Raw genomic sequence first — 19,674 nt, forward strand, 5'->3', positions numbered from 1 at the left:
GCCTCCCAGTTTCAATCTATTTTCCTGCCTCAGCCTCCCGAGTAGCTGGGATTACAGACGCCCACCACTGTGCTTGGCTAATTTTTATATTTTTAGTAGGGATGGGTTTTCACCATGTTGGTCAGGATGGTCTCGATCTCTTGACCTCATGATCTACCCAACTCGACCTCCCAGAGTGCTGGGATTACAGGCATGAGCCACTGCACCCAGCCAGTCTTTTCCTTTACAGAAAAATTAGCTTGTCCTAATCCTAGGCAGAAATGCTAAAGTAATAGACTTCCTTCAAAGAAGGGGAGTAAAGAACATGAAAATTCTTTAGTATCATGGGATAGTAAGACTGGGGTGCTCTTTAAAGACTCTTGAAGAAATGCCCATGATTTTAAATTTACTTAATTTGTAAGCTGAAAACATCATTGGTATCTTTTATTAGTTCTACGGAGTATTCTTTCTTATATAAGTTCTTCAAAAAATTATAACAATTTTGGGGGACACAACACAAATCAGACTTAACATATTACAGTCTTCAGAATTATTTTATGTGAGTAGGTTTTAAAGAAATTAGTTTGTGAGCAAAAACTACAATGGCATTTGAAATTGTATCTAAATATTTATAAGTTAAAACAATTTATGTTCAGACAGAGGGATAAATTGGAAGAAATCTTGCGGGGATTAACTCCAAGGAAAAATGATATTGGAGATGCAATGGTTTTCTGTCTTAATAATGCTGAAGCTGCTGAAGAAATAGTGGATTGCATTACTGAGTCATTGTCCATCTTAAAGACACCCCTTCCTAAAAAGGTATGGGAATGAATTTTAAGAAGAGGGGAGATAGTTAATGTCTTTTGGGATTAGAAGTGGTTTCCTTTTTGCACAAAGAACTTGACTGATGAAATTTTTCCCATGCAGTCTTATGTTACTTCTGCTTGGAAATTTAGGTTCATTAACATACAGGTTGCAAACAAATTGAAATGTAAATGAGTTAACAAATTTCATCCCTGCCAAAGTCATGGTTGTGGTGATAGTTTCATTTAACTCTTCTAATTAGTAGCCATTATTAAATTATAGCTAAACATAAGCCTTATATTAACCTATTTTGTGTTATCTTTTGGTATTATAGATTGCCAGATTATATTTGGTTTCTGATGTTTTGTACAACTCTTCAGCCAAAGTTGCTAATGCTTCGTATTATAGAAAATTGTAAGTATAATGATATAACTGATATTCCTGAAATAAAGTGTTTAAGGGTAAGGAGTTCAGAAAAGAGGATTGTTTTGTTAACGTCCTCCAAGAATAAGAAATACAGCCAGCCCTCCATGTCTGTGGGTTCCTTATCCGTGAATTCAACCAACCACAAATTGAAAATATTTGAGAAGAAAAATTGTATCTGTACCGAACACGTACAGACGTTTTTCCTTGTCGTTTTCTAAACAATACAGTAATGAAAACTCTGCATAGCGTTTACATTGTATTAGGTATTGTAAGTAACCTAGAGATGATTTAACCCATGGGAAGATGTGGGTAGGTTACAGGTGAATACTATGTCATTTTCAATCAAGAACTTGAGCATCTGTGGATTTTGGTGTCCATGGAAGGTCTTGGAACCAGTCCCCCCATGGATACTGAGGGAAGACTAATTTGAATTTCTTCATGGTTTGTAGAATTTTTTTAAAAAATTGGCTTAAACTTAAGCTAAATTACCAATTTTTTTGGAAAGATTTTATATCGTATCACTTTCTTAGTTATTGACAGTAGAACAAATAGGTGTGTGTTAAAGAGAACTTTATTGTGTATCTAGCTATTCATATAATAAATAGAAACAGTGTATATACTGGCAGAGATAAGAAACCAAAGACATACTATTAACTATAGAATCTGCATTCTCTTCTGATCCTCAGCATATTGATTTTAGTTCATTGCTAATGTTTCCTAAGGCAAAAGGAAGTTATGTTGCTGTATTATAATTAATGTATAACTTAGCCGGCCACAGTGGCTCATGCCTGTAATCTCAGCACTTTGGGAGGCTGAGAAGGGCTGATTACCTAAGGTCAGAAGTTCGAGACCACCCTGACCAATGTGGTGAAACCCCATCTCTAGTAAAAATACAAAGATTAGCCAGGTGTGGTGGTATAGCCCTGTAATCCCAGCTACTCAGGAAGCTGAGGCAGGAGAATTGCTTGAACCCGGGAGGCGGAGGTTGCAGTGAGCTGAGATTGCGCCGTTGCACTGTAGTCTGGGTGACAAGAGCCAAACTCCGTCTCAAAAAAAAAAAAAAAAGTGTAACTTTTTCTCAGTTCCCCAGAGCTCTCTTTCTGTGTTTATTTTTTGAATTAGGCAAAGGGAAGCTTTTCCCTAGGAAGTTGCTCTGAAAAGAAATTTAGAGATCTGAGTCCTACTCTTATGTCTGCCGTTAGTTTTTTTTTGCCTTGGATGAGTCACCCTTTTCTAAGTTTTCTGTTTTATAAAATAAAGAAATTGGATGAGATGGTTCAACATATCCTAGATGTAATGTTTCTTGCTTATAAAGGGAGATAGTAGGGACTGTTGGGGAGTTTGTAGGAGAAAAATTCAGAGTAATAAGAGTTAAAGCAATTCAGTTACGGTTTTAGAGTTTAAACACCTAGTTTTTGATTTTTAATAATTTCTTGATTAATTTGTAGGTATTTTAAGTTCAGGAGGGGTTTTCATTGGCTGGCATGCTGAAGGGGAAAGGAATTTTAAATAGATTTTATTTTAAAGAATGTATTATTTGAATTTCAGTTTTGAAACAAAGTTATGTCAGATATTTTCAGACCTCAATGCCACCTATCGTACAATTCAAGGCCATTTGCAATCTGAAAACTTTAAGGTACGTTTATTGTTTTACTATTTTTGCCCTGGTGTTTTAAATGGGTGAGGGGAGAGGGCCTCGAAGGGCTAGAGAAGTACATAAGACAAGTATGACACATGAAATTAAAACTTAGATGTTACAGAAGTTAGTGTTTTAAAATTCTGTCATTTTTTTTTTATCAAAATCAAAAATTTAAAAGATACTATTTTGACAGGTGTTTAATTTTAGTTTTAAGTATTGTTTAAGTATTATAAATGTTAGTCTTTTTTCATGAAACAGCCAGAAGAATCACTTGTTTTGTAATGGTAAATACTATTTGGCTGGATTAAAGACATACATTTTAATCATATTTAGAAAGTCTACTCTATTACCAATTTTTTTATAACCTCTTAAGCTGTAGGCCAGTGTTAAGAAAAGCCAGGTGGAGTACTTTATTTATAATTGACTAAGTAAATATGCTTTCATGGGAAGATGACTCTTTTACGAAAAATTTTTAGTTTGGGAAGATGCCCAGTGACCCCACCATTTAGGGCATTCAGACAACTCCCATTTTTAAAGTTTTTGACCTTAAATTTTGACCATAAGTTAGAATTTTAAAAAAAGTTTAGGGAAGATACAGAGTAAAGTGTTAACCAGAATTAGGAAGTACTTTACTGGACCATAAGGGGATTCAGGTCAAAACTTGGCTACTTTGGTTTTAAGTTTTCATAAGTTTCTATGTAAGTCTTTCCTGAATGTGGCTCATGTGTAGTACTAATGGTATGGGAGCTGACCTTAGGTGGTAAAGAGCAAACAATTACTGTTTATTTTTCATTATATTTATTTTTAGGGTTTTTTTTCTTTTAATTAGAAGGTGACATTGATTTTTCTTAAAAAATATGGTAATGATATATAGTAATTTTCTTAAAAAATGTCATTTTAAAGGCAAATTTAGCAAATCTTGATGGTCATTCTCATGAACTGAAATTTGAGACATATAGCCCAAAATAAAAATTTGTTATCTGTTTCCTATTTATTTAGCAACGGGTAATGACTTGCTTCAGAGCATGGGAAGATTGGGCAATTTATCCAGAACCATTTTTGATCAAACTACAAAATATTTTCTTAGGACTTGTAAATATTATTGAAGAAAAGGAAACAGAGGTAGGCACTCTGTATTTATCTGGTTGTTTTTAAAATTTGTTTCTGGGGTGGAGGTTTCTTGGAGTTATGCTGTATTACATATGCGAGGTATATTTCTTTGTGAAAAATATCTGTTGCTTACCACTAAATAGTGGATTTTTATTGCTGGAACCCAGGAGTCAAAATCACATATAACAGGAATTCTCTGTCTTGTGTCCTTATGTGAAAATTGATGAGTGGTTTTTTATTTAATGACCTAAGACTTATGATATTAATAGTAGAAAAAAAGCAAGTAATAGAGCAGTATATATGTAGCATGACTTTATTTTGTTAAAGATAGCTATATAAGTAAAATATGTGCATGAAAAGATGCATCACATGATAGCAGATATACACCACCGTTCTGTTGTTTTTCTTTACCTCCTAAATAATTACTGAACCCTTAATGTTTAATTCTGCCTTACTAGTCAAGCTACTATATTTTCACTTTCACTCCTGCAGGATCTTCTTAATTGACCTTACTGTTGTAACCCACATGGTCCTTGTTTCAGTTTCCTAAATGTGTGTTTTCACCTACCATTGGCCTGTATACATGTCCTTCCCTCTTTCTGGGACTTATCTTTACCTGAGATCCTTCAGATCTCAGCTCAGATATAACCTTAGAGAGCCTTCTGTGACCTCTTTAAGTGAAACTTATTATGCTAATAGTATGATATGCCTTTTTGCTGTAGCAGTTACCATAGTTACAGATAAGTATATATTGTTGTGATGATCTGATTTCTTGGTTTCCCCACCCCCCAAAACAACAACAAAAACCTTTACCAGGCTCTGTAACAGGGGGACCAAATTTGTTTTTGCTCATCATTTCCTTACATGGTACCTGGCACCAGTGAACACTTGGTAAATGTTAGATAAATGCACAACTGACTGCTTCTTTAGCAAACTGGATGATAGAATATATATTCTTACTATGTTCTTACAATGTACCTTGGATTGTGGGTATCCTGGTATGTTGACTTGTACTGGATTACAAATTAATCTTAGAAGCAGTGTGACTTCAGCAATCAAAGGAAAATGTTATAATAGTACACATTTCCATAGGATGTTCCAGATGACCTTGATGGTGCCCCCATTGAGGAAGAGCTTGATGGTGCACCTCTGGAAGATGTAGATGGAATTCCTATTGATGCTACTCCCATTGATGATCTTGATGGAGTCCCTATAAAAAGTCTTGATGATGATCTTGATGGAGTGCCTTGTAAGTTCAAATTTCAAACTGATTAAATCTAGCTAATAAGTTTGGTGACCAAAACTCTGATTTCCATACATGCTGATATGGAAGAAGGTTATAGTTTCTCATGAAGGTATCAAGTTAACTATTTCTGATTTTTTCAAAATTCAGATACCCAGTAATACATTTATTTGTATGCTATGTATATAAAAGGCCAAGAAAGCAGCATTTTCTCTGGTCACATTTCTTTGCTGGGACAATCAGCCTTCTATAACATTAGCAAGTTTCTCTTTTTGTCTTAATTGTCAGGAAATTATAGGCAAAATCTTGTGTTCAATTATGCATATTCCTGGGTACCTGGTTTTATCAGTTCTGTATTATTATTAGTTTTTCTAACCTACAACTTCAGTTTTCCTAGCTGCCTAGAACCATTTTGAAAATAGGAACTGTGCACAGCTCTTTGGTACATTTGAGTTATATGTTTAAATATTGAATAATGTATGCAGTTTTGTAGAGATTTGTTAAAGATTTGTTTTACTTCTCAACTTCTTCACTTGCTTAATATATTACTAACCTGTATTTTCTGAATTGATACAATATATACTGTTAAAAATTTTGCCCTCAGATGCAGAGAATTGGTTTAGTCATAGTCCTTGTTCTCAGGATTACGGTTGGTCCATCCGTGTCCTTATTTTACTTTGCTTTTTAATAGTATGGTGAACACCCATGAACGTAATACTTTGCATCATCCCCTAGTCGTCAGGGTTAATGGCTTATCTTTCCCTAATAGTGGATGCAACTGAAGACTCAAAGAAGAATGAGCCTATATTTAAAGTTGCCCCATCAAAATGGGAAGCTGTGGATGAATCTGAATTGGAAGCACAGGGTGAGTAAAAGTAAAATGAGTATTTTTTACATTAAGTACTTAATAAGTTATTTATTGGTGTGCTTGTATATATGTTTTCCTTTTATGTTTTGTAACACATTTTAACCTTAATACTCAATGTTACCGTATTTTGTGTCTAATGTACACTTTTATTGTGGTTGGTGTTGCTGTTACAATTTTCTTAGGTCCTTCAGTTTGGAGGCTTTGAGAGTAATGAGATATCACTGAAAACCTTTCAAGTTAAGGCATTTTAGTAGTAAATGTAGATAGGAAGCTGTACCTACGTAGAAATCTACATACAGGTCAGTTTCAGAGAAACTTTTTGATTTGACCTCCCATAATCCTAGACTGATTAGATGCCATTTAGACCTGTCTCACACTTACTTAGACCTGTATCCTAGTGCTAATAATCCATAATTGTTACTATTTGTAGGTTCTAATGAAATCTTAATATTCAACACAGAAACAGGGATGACATTATTCATCACTTCATGAATTTGAATTATACTGTAGGTGTGAGGAAAGAGAATTGGCATATAAATAGCTATTTAGAGAATTGATAAACATAGATAAAGGAAACTTCTGTAATATAAACTTTTCAGTTCTAAAGCTTGAGCTTCCACTGTGCTGCTGCAAAAATGCTAGTTTACCTCATGGAATTACATCCTCGTTTTCCTTCTATTCAGCTGTTACAACTTCTAAATGGGAATTATTTGACCAGCATGAAGAATCAGAAGAAGAAGAAAATCAAAAGTAAGAATCTAAGTTCCAAATATACTGTTTCTTGTTCATATACATTCCCTTTTTCGTTAAGAGATATAGTTGAAATAATAGTGAAGTGGAAAACTTCACTTTTGCTTTCTGGTCTTGATGGATCTGGTTTCATTTTGCTTGTGAGATTTTTACGCTGGGTTACATTCTCACTTTGTAGTTACTAATTGGTCAACTGCATTTGTTTCAAATCTTTGCCATCAAATATTGTTTTGGGCTCCACAAAAAGTGGTTTTTAAAATGTGAGTAGGAAAGGTTATACTCCTTTCTTTTGGATTGTACATTGCTAAGAAAAATACTTCATTATGGCCATTGTGTTAATTTAAATATAAACCTTTCAGAAGAACTAAGAATGAATACAAAGGAAAAAAAATCTTTTCTTTTGAAATATAGAGAAATAATTTTGATTTTGCTGTTTGGTAATCACCCCAAAATTGTTTCTGTATTTGACACTCTGCTCTTAGATTCTCCTGCAAGTTTATATTGGTAGGTTTTAGGAAGTGCATGACACTTTTCAAAATCATTACAAAGGGAGTTGATTTTTTTTTTTTTTTTTTTTTTTAATGAGTAGAAGAGATGGTTATCACAAACACAAAGCACAGGTTACTGTCTTTTAAAATTTTGCATTCTTCTGTTGTTCTCAGATGGAAGTGAGAGCAAAGAGAAAGCCCCTGTGTGTCCTAGCACAATATGGGCATTTGTGTGGATTTAATAAATGGGCATTTGGATTGTTGGGAAAATGTGATCAGTCAGCAGGCTATAGAAACACAGTTTGATATGATGGTGAAAACTTGTCTACAATGATGTTTTTTAGAAATGTTGGTGTGATTAGAACAAGTCAGCAGTGATGATGACAAAATATTTACAAAATATAGATGTGGCTTGCTAATGGAAATAGCTGTCTGAGGCTGTTTAGGAATACACAAATTGAGAATAGTTTAGTTCAGTTTGCTTTAAAACAGTGGTTTTCCGAACCCTTTTTATGTTCATGATCCTATGATTAGTAACATCTTATCATTTTAGAATCACTGCTTTAAAAGTAGTATATGTACTCATAAAATAATTATTTAATTTAGGGGGAAGGAAGGATAGAAAAGCCATTGAACTGAAAAAAGTATTGTTTCATTAGTTTTATTTCTAAAGGTATTAGGTTTTTTTCTTTTTTGGCATAAAACTGATATTTGTGTTAATGTTTGGAATATGAGTACATTTTAGCATTGATGTTGAAATAATCATACAATGATGGAAGCCTGGATCACCAGAAGTATAATTTTAGATTTTTCATTTTTCTTAGGAATTCTCTGTAAATCATAATAATGTAAACATAACAAAGTACAAAGCAAGGAAAAAAAGCTTTTGCTCAGCTTCTGATCCTTGAAATTTTCTCATGCCTCACTACTACTCTCTAGTGGCTGAATCCTAAATGCCTTTTTACTTAAGGCTGATTTTGTAACTAGTAATTACTGTATTTTGTGGCAATATTGTGATTTGTGGCAGAAATGTGATTTTTAAAGCACGTTTTGGAGAAAAGTTACAAAAAGCAATTTCATTTGTATTGAATACTGTATTGATTTAGAATCTTGAATTTGCATGTCTTTTTAAAGAACAAGAGGAATAAGCTATGATATGATTTGAACCTCGAATTGTGACTAAAAGCTAAGGCCAAAACCAGTTTAGAAAAACTGCTTAAGCGTTGAAAAAATTATAATAGCAATTTAAAATATTTACATATTTTAAATCATGAATAGAGCTCATTTAAAAAGTCTTAAGTAATATGGTTAAATGTTAATGTTCAACCATCTAGACCCTTTCTGTGTATATAAAAACATGCATAGCTCTTTGAACGTAAATGATGTAATACTACTGTACATTCTATTCTGTGGCACGTTTTTCATTCAGTATCATTGGTATTATTCCATTTTAATCTATTTACCTGTTCTGTGTTCATCTATTATTGAAAACAAATATTTGGGTAAGCATACAAGGATGTTTACCAAAGAATATTTAAAATTGCAAAAAAATTAGAAAAAATTTTACAGGCTAGAATTGGTTAAGTAATCAATATCTGCTGTATTGTATTTTATAGTAACTGTGACTCAGTTTAACAAAGTCATGTCCTTATTGACTCTTCTAGAATAATTCTTCAGTAAACATCCCTGTTTACATAAACAGACATACACTTCAACAATCTAAAAGCATCTGAAACACTTGTAAAATTTTGTGTACCATAAAACAGGAAATTCTTGTGTTTTAAAAAAAATTAACTAAAAAGTATATTTAGGAAATTACTGACAAATTAATGAGAAATATTAAGTAAAACTTTTTTTCCAAAAAGAATATTTTTAAACTGTTGGTTTGGACTTTTTTCTTCCTTAACTAATACTGTATTTAGTTGTACCCATATGGTGATATTAATGATTTGTGTGGTTCTGAAGATGGAGTTAGTAAAATATTTTTGTAATGTCTAGAAAGGACCTTTGGTTGAGAAATTTAAAAACTAGTATCAGAATTTTCTCAGTATCATATCTTTTCTGATTCTGAATTGACAGCCTTTCTTTTTATCTGCCTGGTGTAAATTTTTCTGTCATACAAGGAAGGTCTTATTACGTAAGACTTTAATTAAATTTTATTTGGAAAGAATTTGTTTATAACCGTTTTTACATTGTTAGGAATAATTCTACATGTGTATTAAAAGGAATCTTTCTGCTTATCGTAGAATGTCCTTAGTACCCAAATACTAACAGAAAGGCTTGTGAGGTTCAAGTATTAAAGGCAAAACAGCATTTGTTCTAGGTTATGCCAGTAATAATGTTATCACAGTCAACATTGTTTGTAGGAATTTTGTTTGTATATACATAAACATTCTGAGTTTGTTTGTACGTGGGTATCTTGTTTTGCCCAGATTTATTTGCCAATAATACATACACGCACACAACCCAGTCCCAGAATGTAAAATATATTTTTTAAAAAACCATTCATTCTTTGTGCTTCAAGAACATTTTGTTAATCCTGTACTAGCATTGATGACCAGCTTTACACATAGTTTCCTGTTTGTGTTTCCACTAGACTGCTTCTGGAAGGACAGGAGAATTTTTCTTCTTTGTATTCTAAGTGACTTACTCATGATAGTCTCTCAGGTTTTTATTTTCTTCCTGTCTGACCCAGAACCAGTGCAACTTTCAGAATCAACTAAAATGTGAATACTGATATTTGCTAATATATAAAATGCATACATTGCTTTGTTATTAAGGTTATGTGCTAATCAGGTAAGGTCTTTACTGGCTGTATTGATTATTTCATAGTAACTGACTCAAGCTCATGTAAATTTTCTAGATTGATTATAGGCTCTGCTGAAGTTACTAAAGTCTCACATACAGCTTTTTTAATTTTTATTTTCATTTTAATAGTTTTTGGGGTACAAGTGGTTTTGGGTTACATGGATATATTATTTAGTGGTGATTACTGAGATTTTAGTGCACCTGTCACCTGAGCAATGTACACTGTACCCAGTATATACTATAGTCTTTTATCCCTCACCCCCCTCCCATCCTTCCATGTCCCAGAAGTCCATTGTATTATTCTTATGTCTTTGCATCTTTGTAGCTTAACTTTCACTTATAAATGAGAACATACAATATTTGAATATTGTTACTCACAATAATATGAGTGAAGTAACTCAGGAATGGAAAACATGAAGCTTCTTGAAATCACTCTGAACTGTGAAGTATGCAGAAACTAGATTATTCGTTTCATTTAACTGCTGCAAGGAAAGTTTGTTGCAAATGGAAGGCACACAGATAACATAAGCAGAATTTATTAAAGTATGCTTATGTTGAAGTTCACACATTTTCTGTGGAGGAAAGAAGTGTTTTATAAAATTGTCTATAAAATATTGATCAAATATTTTGCAAAAAATGCTTGAGGTATGAATTGTCCTATTATGTTTTGGTTGCATTATTTAAGCTCTAAGACAATGAAAAATAAAATAGGTGGACTATAAAATATAGTACACTCTTGCTGTCTTGACATATAATGTATTCTGCTTATTTCTAAAGTCAAGAAGAAGAAAGTGAAGATGAAGAAGATACTCAAAGTTCCAAATCTGAAGAACATCATTTGTACTCTAATCCAATCAAAGAAGAAATGACTGAGTCCAAGTTCTCTAAGTACTCTGAAATGAGTGAGGAAAAACGAGCCAAACTTCGTGAAATTGAGGTTGGTGTTGCAGTGAAACTTAAATTACACTTTATTGGTTTTTCACTTTCTCCACCAAACTAAGCTGCCTCATTGCATTATATCTTAGTGCATACTGTTCCCTCTCTCTGCTTAGAACTCTTCATACCAGGTGACTTTTCTTCAGGCCTCTTCAACCATCTTTTCACTCACAGTAGCCTTTTCTTACCCTTTTGGGCTTGCTTGCTTCTTCCTATTTATTACTGTGTGATTTTATATGTATTGTGAGTTATGTATGTGAATGTGTATTTTGTTCGTTTGCTTACTTGCTTATTTAATGTCTTTCTTCCTCAGTAGGCTGTACTTTCCATGAAGAGAAAAGACCATGTCTGTTTTCTCTTCATCATTGTATCTCTAATACATGGCACATAGGAGATCCTCTGAAGAAATGGATTCTAATATCTAGATTATATGTATATACATATGTAATACATTATATGTTAGGTACTATGAGAAATCCATTTCATTTTGAGTGTTCATAGTATGTAACTAGGAAAAAGTAAAATATTTCTGGCATGTTCTAGTTAAGTTTACATTTTATTAGGCTCATTTTTAATGTCTGTACCTGTAGTATGGAGGAGAGTAGACATTGAGTGGGTCTTAATACTAAAAAATGGGGAAATGTATGGAAGAGCCCAGACTATCTCAGGCAGACATTTCCCTCCCTTTTCCCCCTCCCCCCTCTTTTTTTTTTTTTTTTGGAGACACGGTTTCTCTCCGTTGATCACGCTGGAGTGCAGTGGTGTGACCATAGCTTACTGCAATGTCAAGCTACCAGGCTCAAGAGATAGCCTCTGGAGTAGCTGGGACTACAGATGTACACCACCAAGCCCAACTAATTTTTTTTTTTTTTTTTTTTTTTTTTTGCATAGAGCTTACGTCTCACTATGTTGCCCAGGCTGGTCTTGCCCTCTCCTTTTTAAATGCCTTTTGTTTTGTCCAAGGCTCTTCAGACATGTCAGAGAGAGAAGGGCTTTGTAATGCCCTCAAGGGGATGAAATATTCCCAGTAAATGCTAGCAGGAGTTTAGCAATCAGTCTCAAACCTCTAAAGAATGTATGAGAGTGAATTTTCATACTGTATACATTCATTGAACAGTATTTTTGAATGCCTACTGTATGTTAGTACTGTCTCCCTTACTAACATATGATACCTATCACATTGGTTACCTCATTGCCACTTCTCCACATAACCACTGTTGGGCTGATACAAGTTCTTGCCCACCTCTTTGTCAGACATCACCGAACTGAAAAGTAAACAGAGACAGCATTTTGTTTTAACCTTACGTAGAGTCATCGTGGTGTCATTTATAAGTAGACATGAAGGATTTTCAGAGTTGATTAGTTGATTTATTTTTTCCTGGGATGTATTCATACACATTTTAAATATGATTTTTAGGGGGATAAGATGTGTGTCAGTGAACACACTCACCTGTGCACCTTTTCAACCTACATATGCCCCTCTTTTACGCCTCTCACCTTACGAGAAGCTCTGCCTTTCTCTGACCTGATGAAACTGTTGGAGTAGAAACAGACTCGAGTTAAATAAAAATACATTTTCTTGATAATAGAAGCTATTCCCTTATATAAATGCCCCAACTGTTTAGAATGTTCTATTTCCTTATTAACTTAAAGAGAGGAAACCATATAATTTAGCTTTTTTGTTAACTTAGGTGGTTTTTACAAATCTTATTCTTCCACCTTGTATATGTGTATATGCGATACACATGCTTGCACATTGCACACATGCACCTTATATGCATACATTTCCATACTACATGTGCTCTTTTGTAATCTAGCCTCTCCTTTATGTATTCAGTGATTATTTCTCCTGCTTTCTTAGGTACTGCCTCTTACAACTTAGTTTTCTTTCCGGGATTTGGACTATGAACTAAGTCCTGATTTTAAAATGTGTATCTTGGCTTCATCTTAGAATTATCTAATCCTTCTCCTGTGTTTCCCCTGAGAGATTTAGTCATATGGAATAAAGTTCCACAACAGGTGGCAAACCTGGACTAGAACTCAGGGCTCATGAGCTTTATCCCAGGGCTTTTCACAACTAGCTCTCTTCTCTGCCCCTAAATTTGGATATCCATTTCGAGATTTAGAATCCAGTGAGTACTAACCCTTTTATTGGAGAACCATTAAATAAAGAATTAAGTTCTAAATTAGTTTCTCTAATTAGTTCTATTATATTCTATAGTATATATACGATAATTTTGCATCTCCACATGTGTCCTAATAAAGATACCTATAGCTGAACCTTTTTTTAGCATGGAGTAAATAAAAACCAAATGCTTCGTGTTATAAAACATGCTTTGTAAAAACACAAAAATCTTGTAGCTATATGATGTGGTGGTGGCCAGAAGCCAGTTCTTAATCTTTCAGATACCACTGAGAGCAGTGCCTAGGCTGGAGTTACCTTTTCTCATTCTGTTGTCCCCATTTCTACCAACAAGTAGAATAGTGGGTGGGGAACCAAGTGGAGGGTCTTCTATCTTGTTGGAAGAGAGGGATCACTTTCTGTCCTGGTCCCTGAGGAAAGAGTGAACAGTTGAGTCGGAAGGTGATAACTGTCTGTTGCCTGAAGGCAACAAGGGAGGGATGGTTAAGCCATTGCATGGGCCACTTCCTTTTGTGTTGAGACCCTTGATCATCTGTTTTCTGTGTGTCTTGGACTTGTGCTTGAGCCTCGGTTAGACTATATTAACAGGAACTATAAGTAGGAATTGTATAGTGATTTTTAAAAAGATGATCTTAGGAATCCCTCCTCTCCCCTAAGTAACATTCAGGTCTATTGTTTGACTCTTTTTAACCCAAACCGATTTACTACAAATACATTCTGTGGAAGAGTCATCTTGGTCACGAGAGGTTTCACACAGTGATGAACTTAGCTATTTATGTTGCCCACCCCACCCCCTTGCTTTCTTAGCCTTACATCTTATCTTTTTAAATGCAGTCATGATTAAAACACACAAAAAATGTAGACTTTTAGAGAGCTTTGAAAGAAGAGAAGGAGAGAACATCAAGCTCTGATTATAAAAGACCCTGATTATAGAAGTGAAAATATGTCTGAAATTCCACCACTTTGGGAGGCCAAGGTGGGCAGTTTGAGACCAGCCTGGCCAACAGGGTGAAACCCTGTCTCTACTAAAAATACAAAAATTAGGCATGGAGGCTGAGGCGGGAACCTGGGAGACTCTGTCTGGGAGGTGGAAGTTGCAGTGAGCTGAGATAACTGCCACTGCACTCCAGCCTGGGTGAGTGAGACACTGTCTCAAAAAATAATTAATTAAAAAAAAGCGAAAACAGGTGGAAAAAGGACAAAATTGGAGAATGTAGAAGAAACATTCATGAAGTCAAAAATAGTGAAAATGCCAGTTGGGGCCAGGCATGGCGACTCACGCCTGTGATCCCAATACTTTGGGAGGCCGAGGTGGGTGGATCACCTGAGGGTCAGAAGTTCGAGACTAACCTGGCCAACATGGCGAAACCCCATCTCTGCCAAAAAAAAAAAAAAAAAAAAAAATTCAAAAATTAGCCAGGCTTGGTGGCATGTGCCTTGTAACCCTGCTACTTCGGAAGCTGAGGCAGGAGAATCGCTTGAACCTGGGAGGTGGAGGTTGTAGTGAGCCGAGATTGTGCCGCTGCACTCCAGTCTGGGCGACAGAGTAAGACTCCATCTCAAAATAAAAAAAAAAAAGAAAGAAAGAAAGAAAATACCACTTGGAATGGGGAGAAATGGTAAAAACTAAGTTGTAGTAAAGGGGGTAAAAAGCAAATGAGGTCTTGTTTTGAAGTATAAATAAAATGCTGTAGCAGCATTTAGTCCATTTAAAGGATATATCAATGTCTGAATAAAATAGGATAAAATGTTAGCATCTACAGCAATTTCGTGGGACAAGAATGTTTCCTGTTTCTCTTTGAGTGGAACAATATTGAGCAGATTGGCAGCCCAGTGGTACCATCCAAGATCCATGTGCTTTCTACCACTTGGAGGATCTTCCAGGTCCTCATACTTTTCCACCTTATTAGTCCTCCCTTAGAAATTAAGAAGAAGGTATTTTCACCCTTGTAAATTTTTTGGGTAATTTAAGCTCCTTTAAGCCTTAGGGTAGTTTTTATTTTAACTACTTTGTGAAGTCTTTATTTTTAAATTCAAAATAAATAATGAATTTATTCTTTTTACTATTTTTATATAGTACACAATTTTAAGATACTTATATCTCCAGAATAAAAAGCAAAATTAAGCTCACTTATTGCAGGTTTTTTCTCTCCCTGTAACTGATTTTACTAGTTTTTTCACATCTTTATCCATTGCCATTATATATTATATGTATGTGTTTGTGTGTAGGTGTATTGGCCAGAAATCTCTGGGTAAACATCTATCTAGGTGGTCTGTTTTTACAAACAATGCTACAATGAATATTTTGTACAAATACCTTTGTCCACTTATATAGGTAATAAGAGATGGAAGTTTTTCTGTTTTGTTGTTTTTTTTGAGATGGAGTTTTGCTCTTGTTGCCCACGCTGGAGTGGAATGGCACCATCTCGGCTCACTGCAACCTCCACCCACCAGGTTCAAGCGATTCTCCTGACTCAGCCCCCTGAGTAGTTGGGATTATAGGCATGCACCACCATGCCTGGCTAATTTTGTATTTTTAGTAGAGATGAGGTCTCTCCATGATGGTCAGGCTGGTCTTGAACTCCCGACCTCAGGTGATCCGCCTGCCTCAGCCTCCCAAAGTGCTGGGATTACAGGCGTGAGCCACTGCGCCTGGCCTGGTCTGTTTTAATCAGTATTTGCTCTTACTGTCTTATAAAGTACCCTCCAAATATGATTTAACTTTTTCTTTGTGTTTTGATGTCTAGTGGTTGCACTGTGAGTGAGATCTTCAGACTGTGTGCAGCTTTGTGTGTTTGGTCTTACATGAGCTGAACCGGAATGTCACAGCCCTCCCACCTTCCACCCCCTCCTGTTTTTTAAAGATGTTTATCTGCATTCTGCTGACTGTCATATCTTGCTGGCAGTGTGCTTGCCTTTAGCAACCTTGCTTTTCTGATTTGGGGAACCAGATACCAAATTTGTTATAATTGTGTTGAGAGTAAGTGGGTTGGTTCTTACAGCCATGAAGCATGACTCATGGTTTTTGAATCCTCTCATGACCAGAGAGGGCTCCCATCTGGTCAGCTGATTTTTGCCTAGTTGGACTTGTCTGACAGTTGGCCTTCAGGTGAGGTTATATTTTGACTAAGTACTAATTAGTTACTACTTTGCTATAGAAAAGAAGCAAAACAGTGCTTGAGAATCTAGAATGATGAAAATGCTTATTTTTAAAATGTTTTATTTCACAGCTCAAAGTTATGAAGTTTCAGGATGAATTGGAATCTGGGAAAAGACCTAAAAAACCAGGCCAGAGTTTTCAGGAGCAAGTAGAACACTACAGAGATAAACTTCTTCAACGAGTAAGGAATAAGTATACCTAACAATACACATTTTTTGAAGTTATTTATTTGACTACCTAGAATATTGGTATACCTAAAGATGATTTCAAATTATATCCTTTGTATAAATTTTGAATACTGGTAGACAATTAGAAACATTTGAAATTTGATATTTTAAAAGTGTTTGGATTGGAAAGGAGCTGAAAGGCAACAGCACACTATTTTATTCTGGGTACTACCTGTGGACAAGAAGATTAATTCTGCTAACAGCATGCTTTTGAAACTGGAAAACCCTTCAGGACATTTGTGACGGTGAGACACCAACAACCCTGAGAGGTGGTACAGAAAGAAAAAGATGGAGGCAGGGTTTGGGAAGTTCTGGTGTTGAGAAGTTTATTTCATTTCTCATGGTTTCCAAGGAGGGACAGCAAGTGGTAGAATACCTCATTGGTGAGCTTTGAGTGTTTGAGGCACTTTATCTTCTCATGCATCACAAAATTTATAGGAACATGCAGAGAATTTTAGAACCAGGAACTCCAGGAATTTTGTTGAGACTGCTATTAATTTTGACTGTCATTGCAAAGAGTAATAATAATAATGAGATTATATAGAAAGTGAAATAGGAAAGAGCCATAAAAAGGGAACTTACAATCACTATGAAGTTGTTAATATACAAAACTGGTGTCGGGGAGGAGTCTGGTAGAGCAACTGTGGTGCCGTTCTCTGCTGCGTACTCCTAGGCAAGTCACTGTAGCCTGCTTTTTCTCTGAAACTGGGTTGATATTCCCAATTTTGTAAGATTATGAGTTAATAATAGCTACTGTTATTACTGTTACTCTTCATTATAAGTATTTTAGCTATGCTATGGTTCCTGTAAAGTAGACATCTGAATCAGGAAATCATTTTCATTATCAATCAGGAAATGCATCCTACAGATCACCAGAGAAGTCAGTCTGCTCAGCACTACTCTTTAAAAAGTTGCACTCTATATATTTGGAAAAAAGATAAATGAGATTTTGTAAAAGATGCTACATTTATGGCCAGGCGCAGTGGCTCACGCCTGTAATCTCAGCACTTTGGGAGGCCGAGGTGGGCAGATCACCTGAGGTCAGGAGTTCGAGACCAGCCTGACCAACATGGAGAAACCCCGTCTCTATAAAAAAATACAAAATTAGCGGGGCATGGTGGCACATGCCTGTAATCCCAGCTACTCAGGAGACTGAGGCAGGAGAATCACTTGAACCTGGGAAGCGGAGGTTGCAGTGAGCCGAGATGGCGCCATTACACTCTAGCCTGGGCAACAAGCTTGAAAAAGCCTGGGCAACAAGCTTGAAAAACTTCGAAAAAAAAAAAAAGATGCTGCTTACCTATACCCCCATATTCCTATTACGCCTTGAGATTGCTCACTGTTCTGATGGTAGCAAGCACAAAATGAATAATACTTACATTACCACTTTAGTCTCCTTGCACTCTATGATTATAATTGGAGAGAAGGAACATGATCCTTGCCTGATTCTGTAAATAGTTGTACTAGAACACAGCTATGCACATTGACTTAGGTATTTTGTAGGGTGGCTTTCACTCTGCTGTGGCAGAGTGGAGTAGTTGTGACAGAGACTGTATGTGGCCCACAAAGCATAGAGTATTTACTGTCTGGCTCTGTATAAAAAGTGTTTGCCAACTTCTGGTATAGGCTTTTTTCACCTTTTAAAAATTAGAAGAATCAGCTATCACATAGCTTGCTTGATGCATGTAAATCATAGAGAAATTCCTGTTAATGAAGAACTTAGTTAGTTTTGTGGATTTATTGTCCGTAGCCACTCCTTTGTATGCAGAAATCAGAATTTCAAATGAGAAGTGACAGTTGTAGCATGCAAATATGTTATTTTTTTGGTTTATTGTAGAGTCATGTAGTCAGTTTGTATTTAGGATTTAAAATTTGCAGTGTAATTGGTACTTGTTTCCCACTCATAAAATTTTGATGGAAGATACTATGAATAACCATTTTCCTTTTCCAGCCTTTTTTCTTTGGTAAGAGCTCTTTTTGATTAAATCAACTTGTTTATAGTTAGAGGGATCACTTTCTACTGACTATTTTATTGTAACTTATGATGGATAGGACAGTACATTGTTGGCTTTTTCTGATTCGAACTTTTCGGCAGGTGGGACAGTAGGGGAAGAGCTCTGATTCTAGAGCTTGGTCTCAAATTCTGACCTGACTCTCTTATGTGACCATGGACATGGTACTTAATCTTTCTGAGTCTCAATTTTCATCTCTAGAATGAGGATAATAATTTTCTTAGGGATGCTTTAAATGATTGCATGAAATGGTCTGTGGAAAGTTGTTTAGTACATTGTTTGGCCTATGGTGAGCACTCAGTAAATGTTTAGCTGCTGTTGCTAGGATTAGTTTTATTTAGTATAAGCAAAAGAAATGACTAGTTTTCCCTGGAGGGGTAGATTTTTTTTTAAAACAGTATTGTACCTTAAGTAGTAATTTTAAAAATTATTTCCTATAAGAGAAAATATTGTTATATAAATGAGATTAACCCAGATTGATATTTTTAAACAACTTAATATTTTCTATAAAAAATAACAGGAGAAAGAGAAAGAGTTAGAAAGAGAACGAGAAAGAGACAAGAAAGATAAAGAAAAATTGGAATCTCGCTCCAAAGACAAGAAGGAAAAAGATGAGTGTACTCCGACAAGGAAGGAAAGGTATAACATTTCCCATATTTAATGCATTTAGTGGTTTCAAGATTTGCAGTGGTGTTTTATAATATTTTCATTATTGATGCCAGCAAACTGGAAATGTTTGTTCATGATAAACTTGTTTGGGTCCTGCTTGCAGAAGGCGGAAGTAGCAGAGAAATGGGGCATTTAGTTGGCACTTAGTTAACTGGGTGCATCATCCCTTCACATGGTTTATATGGTATCCTTAACCTTAGTTCAGTGCAAGAATTCAATTACAGTATTAGATATCAAACCTGAGGCTTGTGTAACAAAACAACTTGCTAGATCTTCCTTATTGCATCCAATTTAAGCATTTTTTTCCAGTATTTGTGCTTGAGGCTGCTACTTGTCAACTTGAGTCTTAGTCTTATCTTTAAAGGAGATTGTTACATAGGCCATAGGTCACTTTAAGTCTTCATTCTAATCA

General features: G+C 35.2%; 1 protein-coding gene across 1 annotated transcript in view; it reads left to right on the forward strand.

The window, feature by feature from the left end:
* U2SURP (U2 snRNP-associated SURP domain containing) overlaps window positions 1–19,674 on the forward strand; it is a 56,998-nt gene that overhangs the window by 30,995 nt on the left and 6,329 nt on the right. The window contains exons 17-26 of the mRNA XM_012001317.1: window positions 636–798; window positions 1,118–1,197; window positions 2,758–2,845; window positions 3,848–3,970; window positions 5,051–5,207; window positions 5,971–6,066; window positions 6,753–6,819; window positions 10,893–11,052; window positions 16,425–16,535; window positions 19,114–19,232. Of these exons, the coding sequence (XP_011856707.1) occupies window positions 636–798; window positions 1,118–1,197; window positions 2,758–2,845; window positions 3,848–3,970; window positions 5,051–5,207; window positions 5,971–6,066; window positions 6,753–6,819; window positions 10,893–11,052; window positions 16,425–16,535; window positions 19,114–19,232 (1,164 nt within the window). The remainder of the gene's footprint in view (window positions 1–635; window positions 799–1,117; window positions 1,198–2,757; window positions 2,846–3,847; window positions 3,971–5,050; window positions 5,208–5,970; window positions 6,067–6,752; window positions 6,820–10,892; window positions 11,053–16,424; window positions 16,536–19,113; window positions 19,233–19,674) is intronic.

Source organism: Mandrillus leucophaeus, unplaced genomic scaffold (assembly GCF_000951045.1).
Source record: "Mandrillus leucophaeus isolate KB7577 unplaced genomic scaffold, Mleu.le_1.0 Scaffold1176, whole genome shotgun sequence".
In the NCBI taxonomy this organism is placed as follows: Eukaryota; Metazoa; Chordata; class Mammalia; order Primates; family Cercopithecidae; genus Mandrillus; species Mandrillus leucophaeus.